We start from the raw sequence: 19,725 nt of genomic DNA, 5'->3' as shown, positions 1-19,725 counted from the left end.
GATGCCACGCAGAAAGATGGTGCGGGACCTGACTTACAGTCTTGCTCTCTGCTTAGTCCTCAGTGAGTGGGTTCAGGAAATGGAAGAATGGACGTTGGAGATGACTGTACCAAGTGGGGGTAGAGGGTGTTACATAAATTCCTGATGGCATAGCCTCAGAGCAGTAGGACTTTTTGTTCAGGGTTGGAAGACTAATGTTCTGGAATGGCAGTTAGGTTGCAAGGGTTACCTTGACCCCACTTTCCTACCCAGAAGTAAGTGGAGATGAGGAGACCCTGGGGGAGAACCAGTGTTTACTTAATTAAAGCAAAGCGTGTCTTTGTGGGGTGAGGGTTGCAGGGAGGAGCCTTCTGGGGGAAGACTGTGTGGCTCCTGAGAGCTTGTTGACTCTGAGGCTGGACCTGGGTTAGGCAAGGGAGTGGGGCAGTTCCACAGAGCACAGTGGACAGGTTTGGAAGGAGAGCAGGAAACTTGAGTTGGCTTGCACTGGAGAAGCTGCTCTGGGGCATATTGAAAGCCCATTGGGTCACCCCAGCTCCAAGTGGTTGGTCACCTGACATCTTATTGCTCAGAGACAATAGATATCTTTACATCTTCTGAAACAAGCATTTCTACTAATTGTGGTTTTATACATGCCTTCATGCTTAATCCATGTGTGTTTGCAATGACATAATGTTCATATTTGTTTTGTGTATTTTAACTTTTTAAAACCTAAGGTGAAAAAAATCTCTGAGCAAGTTAAAATGGAGTTATCTCTGATCAAGCCTGCTTTTCCTTAGGTGATGTTGATGACTATAGTGCTGAAGTGGAGGAACTTCTTCCCCAGCATCTCCAGCCATCTTCAAGTTCCGGCCTTGGTACTTCCCCCAGCTCTTCACCCCGAACTAGTCCCTGCCAGTCACCTACGATATCAGAGGGTCCTGTACCTTCCCTTCCCATCAGACCAAGCCGAGCACCGTCAAGAACTCCTGGGCCTCCCAGTGCACAGAGTATGCATTTTATTTGAAAGTTTTGTATGGCTTCCTGTGGCCAATGTGCTTGATGTTGGAGAGTCATCGTTTAAGTTTCATACCTAGGTGATAAAGTGCACCCTGTTTTCTCCGGTACAGAATAGGAAAACTTGTAGATGATAAGCTCTCAATGGAAAGGAAACTTGCTATAACTGTCACTAGATGACAATTGTTCTTAATCTTTTTTCTATGTGGTTAGGTTTGTCTATGTCTTATAACTGATGATTTTCTATGGTATGAACCCATTAACTATTTGAGCTTTTTCTTCTCTCTACTGGCCAGACTACAAAATGGCTTAACTCAAACAATACTTTGTGCATATCAATAGGGCCACTTAGTAAATTAGCTTTCAGCACCTGAGGCCTAGGTAAGAGGTCAGCACAGAGGTAGCATTATTGCTGCCATGGTACCAAAGGGCAGTTTAATAGTAGACTGCTTTTGTTATTCATACTGAAAATACATGCCCTTTCTTTACACTATTGTGCACATTTTATAGAACATTACACATATATATGAAGGACTGTTCCCTTCTGTCAACAGCTACTTAGAACCTGATCTTCTTACCTCTTGTGGGCTTTTTAGGTTCTCCTATTGACGCGCAGCCAGCAACGCCGCTGCCGCAGAAAGACCCCGCCCAGCCCTTGGAGCCGAAGCGGCCGCCGCCGCCCCGCCCGGTCGCCCCTCCCACACGCCCGGCTCCCCCACAGAGACCTCCTCCGCCTTCAGGTGACAACCTTTTATTATCATTTCTGCTAGATGTAAAATTCTTCACTCTATTTTAAAATGTTTTGCATGTTTTCCGATCTCTAGCTTCTGGATTTTACTGTTTTTTCTATCATTATTGCTATTTCTTAGCTTTTCTCTAAAGAACATGGTAGGCGCAACAGACAAGGTAGAGTGTTTGCAGAGTAGATTCCTCCAAGGTGTTTTCACAGCTGCCTTTAGCTGCCTTCTCACCAGCCAACCAGAGAGGTTTATTTTGTTTTTGCTAATTTGATCTAGTTAGGCATGTAAACTGTTCTTAGGTAAAATTAGGTTTAATTTTTTTCAAAATCCTCATTTCTGGATGATTTATAAGCATAAAATAATTAAAATGTACTAATTTCTGTAAAAGTATAATAAAACTGGAGAGCATACGTATTAATGTACAATTGTATGTATTTGTTTAATGTTCTTTTAAATTAAATATAGTGCTGTTACTTCAATTATAAGCATATGCATTGAATAATAGTTTTTGTAGTACGTAGATAATATGTAATTCCTGCATGATACTTGATGTCATGGATACTATAGCAATCTTTGACATTTCACTTCTGTATTTAATGTCATTTCCTTTCTGCTGCCTATTTTCTTATGAACTATAAGGGGCTAGGAGTCCTGCACCCACTAGAAAGGAATTTGGAGGTAACCATTTACATTTGTTAGCATGTGTGAATCGTGGTTCATTAATGTTTTACACCTGAAAGACATTTTAGGTTTGTTTGATAAAAGTCAAAATGAATGACATTCTAGTTTAAAACTAATCCACAAATAAAACTAATAAAGGCTTTCATTTCCCAGGTAGGCTGGGATTGTTCATCAGGCCTAATTTTTTTTTTTTTAATAAATGTGGTTGATTCATTTACAAAGATTTAATACCCAAAAGTTATATTAATTTTAAAAGTCATTCAGGTACAGTAAATACAGAACATTTCCCAAGTATCTGATTAGTGATACATTTATTTTCTAGTGGAAAAGCTTTTGGATTAGCAAAGAACTGTATGATTTTCTTTTCCTTTCTTCATAAGGAAATTTTTATTCACAAAGGGTCACTTTTTGTTTGAAGTATAGTTTATTTGGTTTACATGAAAACTCACAGAGCTCAGTTGGAGTTATACATTTGACAAGTTTATTTAATCTAAATCTCAAGAAAAGATGAGATGAGTTTTCACAATTCCTCAGAAGAACTTTTACAAATCCAGTGTTACTAAGGCTCACTGTGCATGTGTAGCCTGGTCTGTTTCTATTGTAGCTTGCCTAGTGACATGGCTGAGCAATTCAGGTCTTACTACAGACTGACTTTGCCTGTGTGTAGATCTTACTGACTGCGTGTGATAAGAATAGCTAAATTATTTCAGCATTACAGCTTCTGCCGAATACAGCTAAGTGATCATTTCTCCATTGACCTACAGAAAACATTTAATTTTTCCCTTTTCAAGCTCCTGCTTTTATAGAAAACATTTAATTTTTCCCTTTTCAAGCTCCTGCTTTTATTTAAATTTCCATGATAATTTTTGCTTATCTTCTGCTTTAATTAGGAAAACATCCTGTAGAAAATAAATTTAAAATGAATCTGTCAAAAGTTATATTAGCAAGCCAGTGGATTACAGTGAAATCTGTCTTAATTTTAAAAATTGCTCCCCTTCATAATTCTTTTGTAAGTAGTGTTTGCAACATGTTTTTCATCCTATAAACAATAATTCCTTTACGTCACTATAGTACATTAGAGTTTTTAAAATTAATGCATCAAAAACTAACTTCAAAAGACTTACGTAGTCTCATAGAAATTTATGATTTCTTTCCTTTTGACTATCAAATATCAGAGTTTTTACTTGCTCTGGATATAAGGAGTAAGATGATTTTTAAAGCAAAGGTCTTCATTAAACATATTTTTTAAATTCCCTACTGGTAGTAATTGCATACATAAAAAGAAAACTGTCATCCTGTTTCTACTCTTCTGTTTGAGTAAAGGGAGGATTCAGATTTGAGCCAAGCATCTAAAGTCACTTTGGTTTGTATTGATATCTTTGAAGAAATTTAAAGCAATAAAAGAGCCTTTTTGCAAAAGTGAGTTTACTATGGAAATTGTCTTGTGTGCCTGCCTTTCATTCTGTGCTGTGGGCCCTGAACAATATATAGTTTCTGTTCTTTCTCTAAAAAGGTATTGGAGCCCCTCCCAGTCCTGGGGTAGCTAGGAGAGAGATGGAAGGTAACAAGACTCTTGCATTATAGAAGTGGTTCTCTCATTTTATTTCTCAGTGTCAGCGCCCCACCTCCCCACCCCCCAGTGTTTGCAGGCATACTAAATCTTTTCTTGGTCCAGCTGTGAACTTCTCTTTCCCCTCCTTATGTATACCTTGTATTTTTTCCTCTCTTCATTCTATGTCACCTATAGTTTCTAATGGATATCCATTTAATTTCCCTGAGATCCTTGATGTTGTTTGTACTCTGTTTCATATATAGTTTATATATGCCCAGGTTGTGAAATTACTGTTTAAGAATGTCTTCAAAATTCTTTTCAGAATAAGTAAAATATTTAGAAATGTACTTTACTAATCTGAAGTTTTAAAAATTAATGATTATAATTAAACCCTATTAATTCAGATCCAAGAATATAGTATTTTGTAGTTGATTTCAGATAACATAGCTATTTTATAGATTAGCACTGAGCCAGATTTGTTTAAAAGACCTTTAAGACTAGAGGCCATTTGTTATGATTTTAGTTATTAAAAGGCTGATGTATTTCTTATAACAATTGTACTTGAATTTATTTACAAAAAGGAGAGTTTATCTAAGATAACTGCCCTTGATAGTCACTCCTACTCCTTTTGGCTCCAAGAGTAATTTATTTCATTTTATCCTTCAGCTACCTTTCTAATGAGTTTGAACATATTTTTAACACTGTCTTCCATAAGGCAGATATTTGGTAATAACATATGCCTGTCTTCTGTCTTAATGATGGGATTTTGTTATAGAAATCCAAAAGATCTCATCATAAGATAACCTTATCCACAGTGACATCTACAGCGTGAAGCCCTAAAGTATTGCTACTAGGAGCCTCTTGTGTAATTTGACAAATGCAGTCCTGTCTGTTGCTCAGAAGCCACTTGTCTGCCAGACTCTAAGGGGCAGCAGTGCCGCATCTTGTGACCATTCACACAGCTGACTGTATGTTTTCAAGGTTCACAAGAGAGAGCTCTATGGGGAATGCCACCCTAAAAGTGGTCCCATGAGTGAGATATCAAACTAAAGTCACCACTTGTCTCCCATAAAGGTCTCTCTAAATATTGTAATTTTTCTCTCTTTTGGAGTATTTCATTCAGGACTGATAATACCCTTCATCATTATACAAAGCAAAGTGCTTTGTTTTGTTACCATCTCATGCCCCCATTTCTGCTGGTAATGAAGCAGAACAGCAAGCTGATGTTATGCAATATTGCTTAATTGTTAACTTACAACTAATTTTTTTTTCCCTTCTTGCTTCAAAGCACCCAAAAGCCCTGGAACAACAAGGAAAGATAATATAGGTAAAAACACTTGAATGTAGCTATTCACCCTTAAAACTGGACCGTGAAATAGACACTTGGAATATAAGTACATGGTTTCTTGTTTATTTTTTTAAACTTAAATATATGATATGATGTCTTTGTTCCAGGACGCAGTCAGCCTTCACCTCAAGCAGGACTTGCAGGCCCAGGACCTGCTGGATACAGTACAGCCAGACCGGTAGGTAAAACCTCGCCTGGGGCCAAGGGGTCTCGGTTCTAAGTCCTGTTTACTACTCGTCAGTTTTGTTACCTTGGAGAAATCATGTGACCCTTCAAGGCCTCAATTTCCTCATCTCTAAAATGAGGGAATTGCACTTGATGATCTTCCGACTCTAACATTATTTTAGCATACTCTTCAAAAATAACAAACTTCATTATTTGGATAAAAGTGATACACTTAAAACAATTATGGTCACTAAATAAATATCTTAAGAGTCTCAGTATATGAGGAAATGATGGATTTGGGCAGCTTTTTATCATTTTACCTGAGTAATTAATGAAGATATAAAGTAATCCTTCATTAAAAAGGATTTTAATTACATTTCAGAAAAAAAAATGATAAATTCGGTATAGTAAAACTGGTTCTAAAGGTTTTTTTCTCTTTTTGGTTTTTTTCTTGATCAGGTTCATCATATTCCGTAAAGGTATTAGAAATAGGAGAGTAGATGTTGTTACAGGATTTTTCCCTACCTGATGAATGTGTCTTTTCTGTATGTTTATATGTTCTCTTATACACATAGGTTTTTTATTATTTGAAAACTTTCTCTGGACTATAACAGGTAATCAAGAACAGAGAGAAAGAGCAAATAGAAACCAGTAATCAGTGACTTAGGCTAGTCCAGTAGGAGCTGGGACTACTGAGAGGCCCATATCTGAAGAGTAGGAAACTGAGAGCTGTTACGGTACCTAGAAATTAAGATTATTAAGATTGTGAGAACTGAGGAAACCACTTCCTATGAAGATAGAAGTTTTTTGTCTTTTCTGTTGTAGCTGTCCACTTAACAATCTGAAGGTTCTTTTTTATATGTAATATTACTCTTCAAATATTTTTCCTCCTTTTTTCAAAAAAAGGGAAATTTGCCATTCACTGATCCCATGACCACACTTGGCACAAGAACTTTCTTGATTCTGTTGAATACCATAAGTATAGGAAAAGAAAGTCAGGATTTTTGTGAGTTTGAAAGTTCATATTTTGCTTAAAATAAATATTGTTAGCTTAGATCCTTCAGCAAACATATGAAAATAGAAAAAATATTTTTCACTGATGAGTCTTTCAGTGTATTTAATTCGGAATATTGAGTTAGTCATTCAAAAGTTGTACTTCTGTGTTTAAAAACAATATATATGGCTGGGTGGCAGTGGCATGCACCTGTAGTCCCAGCTACTCAGGGGACTACAATGGAAAGATCGCTTGAACCCAGGAGTTCAAGTCTAGCTGGAGCAACATAGCAAGACCCCATCTCTTAAAAAACAAATCTTGACCAGGTACGGTGGCTCACGCCTGTGGTCCCAGCACTTTGGGAGGCCGAGGCGGGTGGATCATGATGTCAGGAGATCGAGACCATCCTGGCCAACATGGTGAAACCCCATCTGTACTAAAAATACAAAAAATTAGCCGCGTGTGGTGGCGGGCGCCTGTAGTCCCAGCTACTCGGAAGGCTGAGGCAGGAAAGTGCCAGAACCCAGGAGGCAGAGGTTGCAGTGAGCAGAGATTGTGCCACTGCACTCCCGTCTGGCCACAGAGTGAGACTCCATCTCAAAAAAAAACAAGCAAAAAAACAAATCTCAGGGTGTTTTTTTCCCCAAAGTCTCCTAGTTGCTCAGGTATATATCTCTCTATCTCCTTGTATATTTTAAAATCATCCCAGTTTTTCCCCATAAAGACAGCATTGCACATGGTTAAGAACCCTAGCCCTGCAGCCAGTCAGACCTGAGTTTGGATCCTGGCTCTGCTTTCTGTGTGGCTTTGGGCAAGTTGTATATATTTCTTCATCTTAATTTAAAATAGAGATGATAAAATAATACCTACTTCTGAGGGATATTTTGAAGATGAAATGGAAATGCCTGTACAGTACTTAATTAACATAATGTCTGGCACATAGTAAATAGTCAGAAGTAAACAGGAAGATTTTAAAATTCATCATTATAATGGCTTCAAGTAGAGAGCACTTAAAATGACAAATTAGAGACTAATACCATAGAAGAAAGTAAATGAGATGCAAAAGCAAATGTTTTCACAGAATTTTACCTGTGGAAGGTAAGTAAATGTCTCAAGTGTTATGTTTCCTATCTGTAGACGATTCCTCCTCGTGCTGGAGTTATCAGTGCCCCACAGAGCCACGCGCGGGCATCTGCTGGAAGACTGACTCCTGAAAGCCAAAGCAAAACATCAGAAACGTCGAAAGGTAGGTCCTCTTTGGGAGGCTGAGGCAGGAGGATCACTTGAGCCCAGAAATTTGAGACCAGCTTGGGCAACATAGTGAGACCCGCCTGTAAAAAAATTAAAAACTCTTAAAATTAGCCAGGGGTGATGGCACATGCCTGTGGTCCCAGCTACTCGGGCGGCTAAGGTGGGAGGATCACTTGAGCCTGGGAGGTTGAGACTGTGGTAAGCCGTGATCACACCACTGCACTCCAGCCTGGGCAAAAGAACAACACCCTGTCTCAAAAATCAAAAATTTTTAAAAATTGAGAGAAAAGAAAGGTAGATACTATATTAGAAATACTGTACTGGTTTTGTTGTATATTTTTCTCTTTTTCCTTCTGTCATCTCCCACCTTCTACAACATATATTCAGATAGCTATATCCTTCCTTCATTATACCACAAGAAATGAGGCTACTTATTGGGGGAAGAAATAACTAGAATGTTCTCCTAACATTTCACTAAAGAAGGAAAAAAACATGGTTTTCTAGAATACACCTAACATCTGACAACCACTGGTTTTTTAGGTTCAACTTTCCTTCCTGAACCACTGAAGCCTCAGGCTGCTTTTCCTCCGCAGTCTTCTTTGCCCCCGCCTGCTCAAAGGTTGCAAGAGCCTCTTGTCCCTGTGGCAGCACCTATGCCTCAGTCTGGCCCCCAGCCAAATTTGGAAACCCCACCACAACCACCACCTCGAAGCAGGTCATCCCATAGCTTGCCTTCAGAAGCTTCCTCACAACCGCAAGTAAGTCTCATTTGTTACACAAAATATTATCTTTGATGCATATGATTTAGTCTTTGAACATACCTATTTTAATTATTGCCTGTTATAAGAAGTAAAAATAAATACGAGTTTTAATTTTCTTTTTATATTTGTTATTATACATATATATGTGTATATATATATGTTTGGGGTTTTTGTTGTTGTTTGTTTGTTTGTTTTTTCCTTTTTAAGACGAAGTCTTGCTCTGTCTCCCAGGCTGGAGTGAAGTGGCATGATCTCCGCTCACTGCAACCTCCGCCTCCCGGGTTCAAGCGATTCTCCTGCCTCAGCCTCCTGAGTAGCTGGGATTACAGGTGCCTGCCACCATGCCCGGCTAATTTTTATATTTTTGGTAGAGACAGGGTTTCACCATGTTAGCCAGGCTGGTCTTGAACTCCTGACCTCAGGCAATCTGCCCACCTCAGTCTCCCAAAGTGCTGGGATTACAGGCGTGAGCCACCATACCCAGCCTACTCTGAATTTTCAAAGTGATCTTTCCTTAAAAGTATCTCATTAAACTCTTTTGAAAAAACTGTGAGATGAGTGAACCCTAACACTTTGGAAGGCTGAGGTGGGCAGATCCCTTGAGCCTGCGAGTTCAAGACCAGCCTGGGCAACATAGAGAAACCTTGTCTCTACAAATTAAAGAACTATCCAGGTGTTGTGCCATGCACCTGTGGTCCTGGCTACTTGGGAGTCTGAGGTGGGAGGATTACTTGAGCCCAGGAGGTCAAGGCTGCAGTGAGCCATGATCGCTCCACTGCATTCCAGCCTGGTGACACAGTGAGACCCTGTACCTCCAAAAATAATAATAAATAAATAAAAAGTCTTCTTTTACACTTTGGAAAGATCTGAAATACAGAAATAATACGTATTGGCAATGTCCCTTTTACACATTTATAAGTAATAGTTTACATTTATTTTTACAGATATATAGGTATGTCCAGCTAGTTGGCAGAAGTGAGCAGTTTCTTAAGTGTTTACAGGGTGAAAACAGATGTTAAAGTAAATATGATTCAATACAATATGAATAAAGTTAGCAGTTAGCATTTATTAAGTCACATTTGTAAAAGTTGAAGGATATATAATACAGAAAAATAAATGTTCCCTTAAGCTGGTTAATACCAAAAAGAATTCTATATTTTTTTAGTTTAGAAAATTGAGGATGAAGTCTGGGAGCGGTGGCACATGCCTGTAATCCCAGCACTTTGGGAGGCCATGGCGGGTCGATCGCCTGAGGTCAGGAATTCAAGACCAGCCTGACCAATATGGTGAAACCCTGTCTCTTTTGTTTTGTAAAAATACAAAAATTACCCAGGCGTGGTGGTGTGCGCCTGTAGTCCCAGCTACTCAGGAGGCTGAGACAGGAGAATTGCTTGAACCTGCGAGGTGGAGGTTGCAGTGAGCTGAGATCGCACCACTGCACTCCAGCCTGGGTGACAGAGCGAGACTCCATCTCAAAAAAAAAAAAAAAAAAAAAGAAAAAAGAAAAATTGAGGATGGTGAAAATATATAATAATGGTAGAACTCCTTCAAATGATTTTTTTTTCTGCTAATCCATTTTTAGTGAATCGTGAATTTTTCTTATTTTCTTGTATACTGTTTTGTAGTTTTTAAAATGTTAATTGAAGGGCAAAAAACTTTTTCAACTAGCCACTTTGAGCTTTCTAGGACTGTTTTAGGGCATCCATCTCATTGTAGATGCGTGCCATAATTACTAAAACTCTGATGGTTTAAGTGTCCTTAGACCAATACGAAAGTAGATAAAGTACTCTGAAAAACTTCTGGAGGTGCAAACTGTTAGCTGAGATTGTAGTTATCATTATAAAATCATTCTAAGACACATATCATTTTCTCAGAAAACTTTCCATTGTTTTGATTTATGTTTTTCATTGAAGTGAGTATAGCGATTTGGTGGCCGACGGGCACATGCTTTGTGTGTGCCCCCTTAGATTGTGTTCTTGAATCTCATGGTTGTCAGTTCATCAAAAAGACAAAGATATTTGTTTCAAATCCTGAAGTATCTTTTTGCCTCAGTCATTGATATCAAACTCCTTAATATTAGATACACAGACACACTTTTCTTTCTTGGAGGGTGGGGTCTTGTTTACATGCAGAGTGTCATTGTGAGGGATCACAAAGTGGTTACAGTTTCCTCCAGGGAATGCCCAATGCTGGGGGCCAGGAGGCAGGTGAGGAGGAGTCTTTCTATCTTTTTGTACCTTTTGAATTTTGAACCATAAAATAATGCCTATTTCAAAAATAATAAAAAATTTTTTAAATTATTGGAAGTAGCTGTTAAGTTGAACAATTTACAAGATTTTCAAACCTGATGGTGAGATTTTTAAATATGACAAGTTTGATATTTTGTAATGACATGGAATAGTTTTAGAATTGAACATTTGTAACTTTTACAAGTCTTTACTTATCCTATTCCAAATCTACAAGGTATTTAAAACATAATGTATATGACCCAGTTTTACTTTTTATTATTTATCCTTTGACTTTATAATTTTGTATAGAAGAGATTCGTTTAATTCGAGTGATTATATAACATGTTATACGTCCTTTACAAAGTATAAAAAATCCTCACTTATCTATCTGACTTCTAGCATCTTAGTCATCTGTATCAGCTGAGAGCCAGAAATAAGGAAATGCAACTGGAAGTAAAGGAACCAAACTCACTGCTGTACTGTTACTGTGAGACCTGGTAGAAAAATCGCAGCATTCTAGACCCATTTAATGGAGGATACAGCAACCTTGTACCTCTCAGTATAAACCTATTCCTGATCTCCTGTCCACTGCCAGAGCTGATACATAAAACTCTGAGTGTTAAATAAGAGTCTCATGTTTACTAGGCAGGAAATTCTAAAGTACTTAATATATTTCAGGGTGATGTCTCTGAATTGTCAAAATTAGTTTTGCTATTTAGTAATAGGTTTAGATATTGGAGAAGATTTACCTCAAAACTTGCTTGAGGATACTAGATTTTTAAAAATAATGGTATATTATAGAGGGATTATGATTTCATTTTTAAACAAAGGTAAATTCCAAATTTCTTGTAAGGTACAAGTTTCTTGTACCTTCCAACTAATACATTATGAAGTAAATTAATGATATTAAGAGTATCATCCTTCAGAAAATTTGAGTAAGATAAAACAAGCTAGATGAGTACTAATTTTCAGTAGGGTAGTCTTTTTGCAAAATAGTATGTACCAAAAATGGTACCATTTTGTACCATTACATTGCCATTTTCTCTAATAATGACATCCCTAGGCTATCCTAAGGCTGTGTCTTAGTCTGCTTGGGTTGACATATGAAATACCATAGACTGAGTGGCTTACACAACAGAAATTTATTTTCTCACAGTTTTGGAGGCTGGAAGTCTGAGATCAGGGTGCCAGCATGGTTGAGTTCTGGTGAGGGCACTCTTTGTGGTGTGCTGACAGCCACCTTCTCATTGTGTGTTCACACAGCCTCATTGCATGTGGTGCCTGGAATGAGAGCATGCACACACCCTTGCACATGCTGTCTGGTGTCTCTTCTCATAAGGACACTAATTCCATCATGGGGTCCCACCTTCATGACCTCATCTAACTCTAATTACCTCCTAGTGGCCCCACCTCCAAATACCATCACACAGGGGCTTATGGAATCAACATATGAATTTGGGAGGGGAGAGCACACAAATATTCAGTCCATAACAGATTGCTTAAAATATTTTAGAACTCTGAAATCATTTGGAGTATTATTTTTGGAATAACAAAACTGAACTGGTTAGTAATCAACCTTAGACAAAACTAAAGTCTGGACCCTAATTCAACAAAATTATAAAAGGAATTGGAATTGTCTTTTGAATTTATGTTACAACCTGCAAATATTGCTGCTCTTCGGTTCTGTCTGTAACTTAGAACAGAAAGTATTTTGTTGACTGAATTGTTAGGGTTGCTGGTTGATCTCGGATTGTCCTCCTAACTCTTTCCTTTGATGTCTGTTTCCTTTCTCAAAGCAGGAGCAACCATCAGGGTAACAGGTATCTGACAATTTATCAATCTTACATGTGTTTTCATCCGTCTCAACACATTAGATGTATGAATCTCTGCTTCATACATCTAAAGTTTCACCCATTTTTAAAACCACCTGTCTCCATTAATAAATTCTATCATACCATAAAACCTGCTTTTTCTTTTTCTTAGTATTTTGGATTTTAGGAACCATGTAGTTGTTCTTGCTAATGCTTTACCACTTTTTGCTTCATTTTTTTATGAAAATTAACAAAACTAAAAAGTGTAACTTCAAGAAAGTAAGATTTAGGTATATGAAGGCCTTTTTGGCAAAACCAGATCGGTTCTTGGTTTTAACAATGGCATTTATGTAATTACATAAACACAAAATTCAGTATGTTTTTTAGGAAAAAATATTTGGGGGAAATATTTTTTCAAATAGTTTTAGTAGCAAGATTGTTATTGGTAAGGAAGAATTGATGGTTTAGAAAGATGAAAGTTACCAGTATAACAAGATTATCTAAAGGTCCTTCCAACACCTTTCTCTGTAAAAATAGCACCAATTTTAATATTGTCATCACAAATCCTGCTTAGATTACAAATTAATTCTAATGTGATGAATGGTGATGTGGTTGTCATTGTAATTTCAAGTCTGGGAAAAATGATCCTGATTCTATCAAATTAACTTATTTTGAAATAAAAATTTTCTTATATATGAAAATAAAGGTGTTTAAATGTATAGCACTGATGCAGCAGGTGACTTCTGTTCTAAGCTGGCAGAGCACAAAATTCTCCTTTCCTATAATGTCTGTGTTGCAGACGGTTCTATCTGCCATAGGAGAATTTTGTCTCAGACAGAAGTATTTCCATTTTGTATTAACTATAAATAGTCCAGAGATTTTTGGTAATATAGAGTTAATTTTATAATATCTATATAAATTTCCTTTTAAGTACATTTCCACATATAGGTCTACTTACCTAAGACATTTAGAGTACAGTTTAAAGTCTGTGACATGTTTTCTCTTTAATTTTGTACAAATTTATCACACTAAGTTTGAAAAAAATGTACTGTTTCAACCAATTATAAAGCATATTCTAGGATAGTTGAATAAAACAGATACTTGAAAGTTATTCACTTAAGTCATCCATTTCCTTTTACAAGTGAACATCCTTCCTTATTCGTAAGCAGTAACTAAGTGTTTCATAGTATGCAGTTACATTTTATTGAGACTGCTGCTGTTTTTTCCCAATATATTTCATGAAAGTATAGTTATGTTGCTTTAACAACTATCCAAATTCCTTTTGGGCAGTGCTCATTTTATTACATTGCCAGTCTTGAACTGAATTTTTTTTTGCCCTATGGTATCCAACCCTGAAGTTTTCTTAAGTTAGCATAAGTGTCCAAGTCATCTACCCTAGTTTTAAGAATTATATACGTTTTTTTCAAAATTAATAATGTATGCCTGATAAGCTAATTTGCTTGTGAGGCCAGAATCATAGTTCTTTTCCTTCATCCGATCATTTGTCTTTGCTCAGTCCCTTGGCTGTGCTCCACTCCAACCACCTTCTTTATGGAGTAGGGACCAAGGGATTTAGGGCAGGAGTGAAGGAATTCCAAGCACTCTTCCTACTGATAACAGTTCACAGCCAACTCTGTCACATAGAAGGGACCAGGCACCACTCTAGGCACATCATTGTGGTTGTAGACTTCATAAACCAAATAGAAAATGGAACTTTTTTTCCTCTGGTTTTAAGCAATGGTTGCATTTGGTTACTAATAGTGTATCTGTTTTGGAATATTTTTACAAGACAGGAGGGTCAATTTTTTTACGGAAAGTTGTCACATTACTCAGTTTTTGTTTTTTGAGACGGAGTTTTGCTCTTGCCCAAGCTGGAGTGCGGTGGTGCGATCTCAGCTCACTGCAACCTCTGCCTCCCAGGTTCAAGCAATTCTCCTGCCTCAGCCTCCTGAGTAGCTGGGATTATAGGCGCGCACCACCATGCCCAGCTAATTTTTTGTATTTTTAGTAGAGACAGGTTTCATTATGTTGGCCAGGCTGGTCTGGAACTCCTGACCTCAGGTGATCCACCTGCCTCAGCCTTACAAAGTGCAGGGATTATAGGCTTGAGCCACCGCGCCCAGCCTCACATTACTCAGTTTATTCAACAAAGGAGAGCTTACATTAAAAGTCAGCTGTGCCGGGCGTGGCGGCTCACGCCTGTAATCCTGACAATTTGGGAGGCTGAGGTGGGCAGATTGCCTGCGCTCAGGAGTTTGGGACCAGCCTGGGCAACATAGTGAAACCCCATCTGTACTAAAATACAAAAACTTAGCTAGACCTGGTGGCACACGCCTGTAGTCCCAGCTACTCAGAGGCTGAGGCACAAGAATCACTTGAACCCAGGAGGTGGAGGTTGCAGTGAGCCAAAATCATGCCATTGCACTCCAGCCTGGGTGACAGCACAAGACTTGGTCTCCAAAAAAAAAAAAAGGGAAGGTGGGCAAAGAACTCTCAAAATTTATTTTTCCAAGTAGAAGACAGAAAGATGGAGTCTTCATCTTAGGAATAAAATATGCTAATAGAATTAATTTTATGTATAAAATTGAATTTCCATAGTAACATTAATTTTAGAAAACACACTTAAAAGAACAATGAAACCACATCATCATCATAGATGGGTGTTAGAATTTTATTTATATAGATTTAGCATAAGTTATAAGTATGGATTTCTTAAGTTCATGCTGAAATGTGATAGAACTGGGCATGAACAAATTTGTTAATTCTATACAATTCTCCTTCTTACCATTTCAAAACTTGCATGAATGAAATAAGCTCTATTTGATTTTGAGGGATTTAAAAATGGATTTAATTAGAAAGGATTTATTTAGAAAGAAGTTTTTAAAGACTGTAGGTGTTTCATCTTATTTAAACCACCGGAGTAACAAACTACACAAAGCTACTTTTTAGTTTCTAAATTTACATGCTTGCCCCTAAAAGGGAAGAATAATTGAGACAGGAAGAATAGGGGGTATTAAGAGTAAATATAAACTGATTTTTCAGTGCTCCTTTTCTTTTGCAGGTAAAAACAAATGGAATCTCTGATGGCAAAAGAGAATCACCATTAAAGATTGACCCATTTGAAGATCTGTCATTTAATCTGCTTGCTGTATCAAAGGCTCAGCTATCTGTTCAAACGTCACCTGTTCCCACCCCAGACCCAAAGAGGTTGATTCAGTTGCCTTCTGCAACGCAAAGTAATGTTAATACTTTGAGTTCTGTAAGTTGCATGCCAACAATGCCTCCAATTCCAGCTCGGAGTCAATCCCAGGAAAATATGCGAAGTTCTCCAAACCCATTTATTACTGGCTTGATCAGGACAAATCCTTTCAGTGACAGGACTGCTGCTCCTGGAAACCCATTTAGAGCCAAGTCTGAAGAATCAGAGGCAACTTCATGGTTCTCCAAAGAACAGCCCGTTACTATCAGTCCTTTCCCTTCTCTGCAGCCTCTTGGTCATAACAAAAGCAGGGCTTCATCTTCACTTGATGGCTTTAAGGACAGTTTTGATCTACAGGACCAGTCTACATTAAAAATCAGCAACCCAAAAGGATGGGTAACCTTCGAGGAAGAAGAGGATTTTGGTGTGAAAGGGAAGTCAAAGTCAGCTTGTTCAGACTTACTGGGTTATCAGCCAAGTTCATTTTCTGGCTCCAACCTGACATTGAATGACGACTGGAATAAAGGTACAAATGTCTCTTTCTGTGTGTTGCCGTCAAGAAGACCTCCTCCACCTCCTGTCCCTCTGCTCCCGCCCGGCACCAGCCCTCCAGTAGATCCTTTCACGACCTTGGCCTCTAAGGCTTCACCCACACTGGACTTTACAGAAAGATAACGCCATGCAATAGAAAACAGTGGGTACTTGCTTTTGGCAGGATAGAGCCAAGAGAATTGGGCATTAGTATTTCATTATGTGCAATAAGTCATTGTAAGTGCACTGATATCTTCACAAAACACCACTATTTGATGTGTACAGAGTTGGACTATGTGTATATTGGAAATAAGGAAAAACCCTTCTCATTGTTAACTGGAGTTTTGATGTATTTCTCTTCGGATGAATAGGAGACAGTAGTAGCCATAAAAAGTACTTAAAACTACTTTAGAAAACAGTCCTTATTCAGAAACTTTTCGGTCAGTCTTCTGAAGAATCTCAAAAAGCCCACCCAACTTTCAGCTGACATTTCCACCAGCCCTCTCATACTTGTTAACAATTGGTATCTATGAGTATTTACCAAAGAGCTGCCAAGGTTACAGTGAACAGAGTTTTGAAAGGCATTGCTTTAAAGGAAAAAAGTATAGGTATGTGTACATATATAATACATACAAACACATGTACTTCTGTATACATTTACGTATTTTTACAATTCATACTTTAATTTCTAGGCTATAACTCAGACCAAATTATACCTAAAGGTTCCAACAAAGTCCCTTTTTCAATATCACATTACCAAAAAGATGGCTGCAAATGTAATTTGGACCTTTCATTAATTTTGTTTTCAAAACTAGAATAATCTCACCACAGAATCAGAATTTTCTACCGTTCCACACCCAACCCCTTCAAATACACACAACCTTGTTACTTTTCACTCCAGCACCTTCATACGCTTTTCTCCAGGAGGAGGTTCTTACAGCTGGAAACAGCCTATTTTGTGGTCACTGTCAAGTGGATGGATATTCTAGCGCTCCCAAAAAAGCACTATGGCCTTATATGCAGGGAAGGCACATACCACCAAGTTCAATGAGAAATAGTAGAGCTAACCGTACTCTCTTCTCTGCGTACGTTCGAGTATACGTTGCCCATATCCCTCCCATATTTTCTTTTTGCTGCTTTTGCTCTGGAACTTTGCTTTTAGCAGGGAAAGCAGCCGTCCCCTGAGTGCTTTGAATTGGGAATATACCCAGTGTGTGTTCTCCCCTCTCTTATGAGGCTACATAACACATCTATGATGCTGCTTTAAGTTTTTAGAGGCTATACCTCAAAGTAGCTGCGGATTTTGTCTCCTGCACTGCCAATATGCAACTGATCCCGCTTTTATTAATTTTTTGAAGAAGTATACAGAATTTTTACAGAATGTGGTATTTTGATATCATTAAGTAAACCAATCAGAAAACTCCTTGAGCAATAGTTGTTTCTTTGTCAGTTTCAGTTACAATCATCTTTACCCATTAAGACTTACATTAACATTCCTTTTATATAAAGAGTTGTATATGTCCACCTAAATTCCTATGTCCACACTTAACCTTTAAAGATGTACATTGAGGGAATATCAAAAAATAGCGTTCATGGCTACGAATATGTAGAATGTTAAAAGCACAGCAAACTGCACTGCACTTATGACATAAAGCAAATCTATTAGGAAAAAAAGCATTTTTCTAAATGCTCAAATGTTATCAAAATACTATATTTATAGAAGTAATCTTCTCTGTTAACAGCCAAGATTTGCTGTTAGAAATAACTCTTGTGAGTTTTATATTGTGCTTTTTGGAGGTTCTAATCATTTCAGCAGTAGCGTCTTAAACAGCAGTATTACTATAAGCAGTTGCTTCAAAATGTGAATTAACTTGTTGAAACTGTGGCTTTAACATCCATGTGACTAGTGTATTTGGTATTTGCTCTCCATTAGCAAAATAATTCATTGTTAGGTAAACTTCACTAGTGCAAATTGCAGATCTGTGAGCAATGTTTCCTATTGGATATAAACTACTGTCTAAAATATACATATCAGCAGCCCAGCCTTTATCAGGAAAATTATACTTGGCAAGTTGCTGAAAATGCACAAAGTTATGAAAGTTAAAGGTATGCTGCAAATAACTAGCCATTATTCTGTGTATTATTAAATATTTACTAGTTCTGTTAAAAGCAGAGCAGAAGTTAGACACTAAGGATCTCTTTGTGAACTCTGTGTTCTCTATATTAGATTGCTGTTTATATGTAAGAATTTTATTGCTTATGTGGCATACAATATTTATAACTATAAACTTTATAGAAGTACAGTATTAAAGTCAGTGGTACACAGACATTCTGTACATATCCTGTGAAACGTGCTGTCATATGAAATAAATATATCTGTCTTTACCATGCTGACTTCTTTGTTAGAAAGGGAAGAATTTTTCTCAGCCATTTTCCTTGTACTTTACATACACAAGTTTGGTGACGTTCAAACAAAATAAGCTTAACCCTTATTGCCGAATCAGATATTTTAATTCAAGACCTTATTTTCATTTATCCAGATAGTGCTTCCTCTAAAACTAAGAAGATTTTCCGAGATTACTAATCATTATTAAAAAGTCCATGCCCAGCCTGGCCAACATGGTGAAACCCCGTCTCTACTAAAAATATGAAAAAAAAATTAGTTGGGCGTGGTGGTGCAGGCCTGTAATCCCAGCTACTGGGGAGGCTGAGGCAGGAGAATCACTAGAACCTGGGAGGGAGAGGTTGCAGTGAGGCGAGATTGTGCCATTGCACTCCAGCCTGGGCGAGAAGAGCGAAACTCTGTTTCAAAAAAAAAAGTCCATGCACTTATTCCGTAAGAGAGGCCCTCATGCAAAAACATGCTGACTTGAAAATAATACAAGAAATATGAATGATTTTTCTTACCCAAAGTAGAAGGAACAAGTGGGGGGCATAGAGGAATTGGGACAAAAATAACCAGACAGAAAAAGGGACTGCCTAAAGAGACCCAAATTAAAAGGCCAGGGCCGGGCGTGGTGGCTCACGCCTGTAATCCCAGCGCTTTGGGAGGCCGAGATGGGTGGATCATGAGGTCAGGAGTTCGAGACCAGCCTGACCAACATGGTGAAACCCTGTCTCTACTAAAAATACAAAAATTAGCCGGGTGTGGTGGCAGGCGTCTGTAATCCCAACTACTCAGGAGGCTGAGGCAGGAGAACAGCTTGAATTTGGGAGGCGGAGGTTGCAGTGAGCTGAGATCACGCCATTGCACTTCATCCTGGGGGACAGAGGGAGACTGTCTCAAAAAAAAGAAAAAGAGGCCAAGGCTAGGCAAGGTGCAATGGCTCATGCCTATACTCCCAGCATTTTGGGAGGCTAAGGCAGGAGGATTGAGCCCAGGAGTTCGAGACTAGCTTGGACAACATAGACTATCTCTGGTAAAAATCAAAAAAATTAGCTGGGCATGGTGGTGCGTCCCTGTAGTCC

The 19,725-nt window shown here is 38.1% G+C and overlaps 1 protein-coding gene across 19 annotated transcripts in view; it reads left to right on the top strand.

Annotated features, from left to right (window-relative positions):
- SYNJ1 (synaptojanin 1) overlaps nt 1-18,643 on the top strand; it is a 99,714-nt gene extending 81,071 nt beyond the window's left edge. For 7 of the 19 annotated variants that reach the window (XM_016938464.4, XM_054675077.2, XM_016938463.4 and 4 more), the window contains 9 exons: nt 780-989; nt 1,593-1,736; nt 2,376-2,414; nt 3,931-3,978; nt 5,258-5,296; nt 5,425-5,495; nt 7,614-7,722; nt 8,268-8,485; nt 15,589-18,643. In XM_016938464.4, the coding sequence (XP_016793953.3) occupies nt 780-989; nt 1,593-1,736; nt 2,376-2,414; nt 3,931-3,978; nt 5,258-5,296; nt 5,425-5,495; nt 7,614-7,722; nt 8,268-8,485; nt 15,589-16,401 (1,691 nt within the window). In that variant the 3' untranslated portion in view covers nt 16,402-18,643. Of the gene's footprint in view, nt 1-779; nt 990-1,592; nt 1,737-2,375; nt 2,415-3,930; nt 3,979-5,257; nt 5,297-5,424; nt 5,496-7,613; nt 7,723-8,267; nt 8,486-12,512; nt 12,537-15,588 lie in introns of all 19 variants that reach the window. The other 12 variants (XM_016938468.4, XM_054675078.2, XM_016938467.4 and 9 more) reach the window with 6 other exon arrangements.
- Nucleotides 18,644-19,725: the final 1,082 nt, after the last annotated feature.

This window comes from Pan troglodytes, chromosome 22 (genome assembly GCF_028858775.2).
Source record: "Pan troglodytes isolate AG18354 chromosome 22, NHGRI_mPanTro3-v2.0_pri, whole genome shotgun sequence".
NCBI lineage: Eukaryota > Metazoa > Chordata > Mammalia > Primates > Hominidae > Pan > Pan troglodytes.
This window is presented reverse-complemented; position numbering and strand designations above follow the sequence as displayed.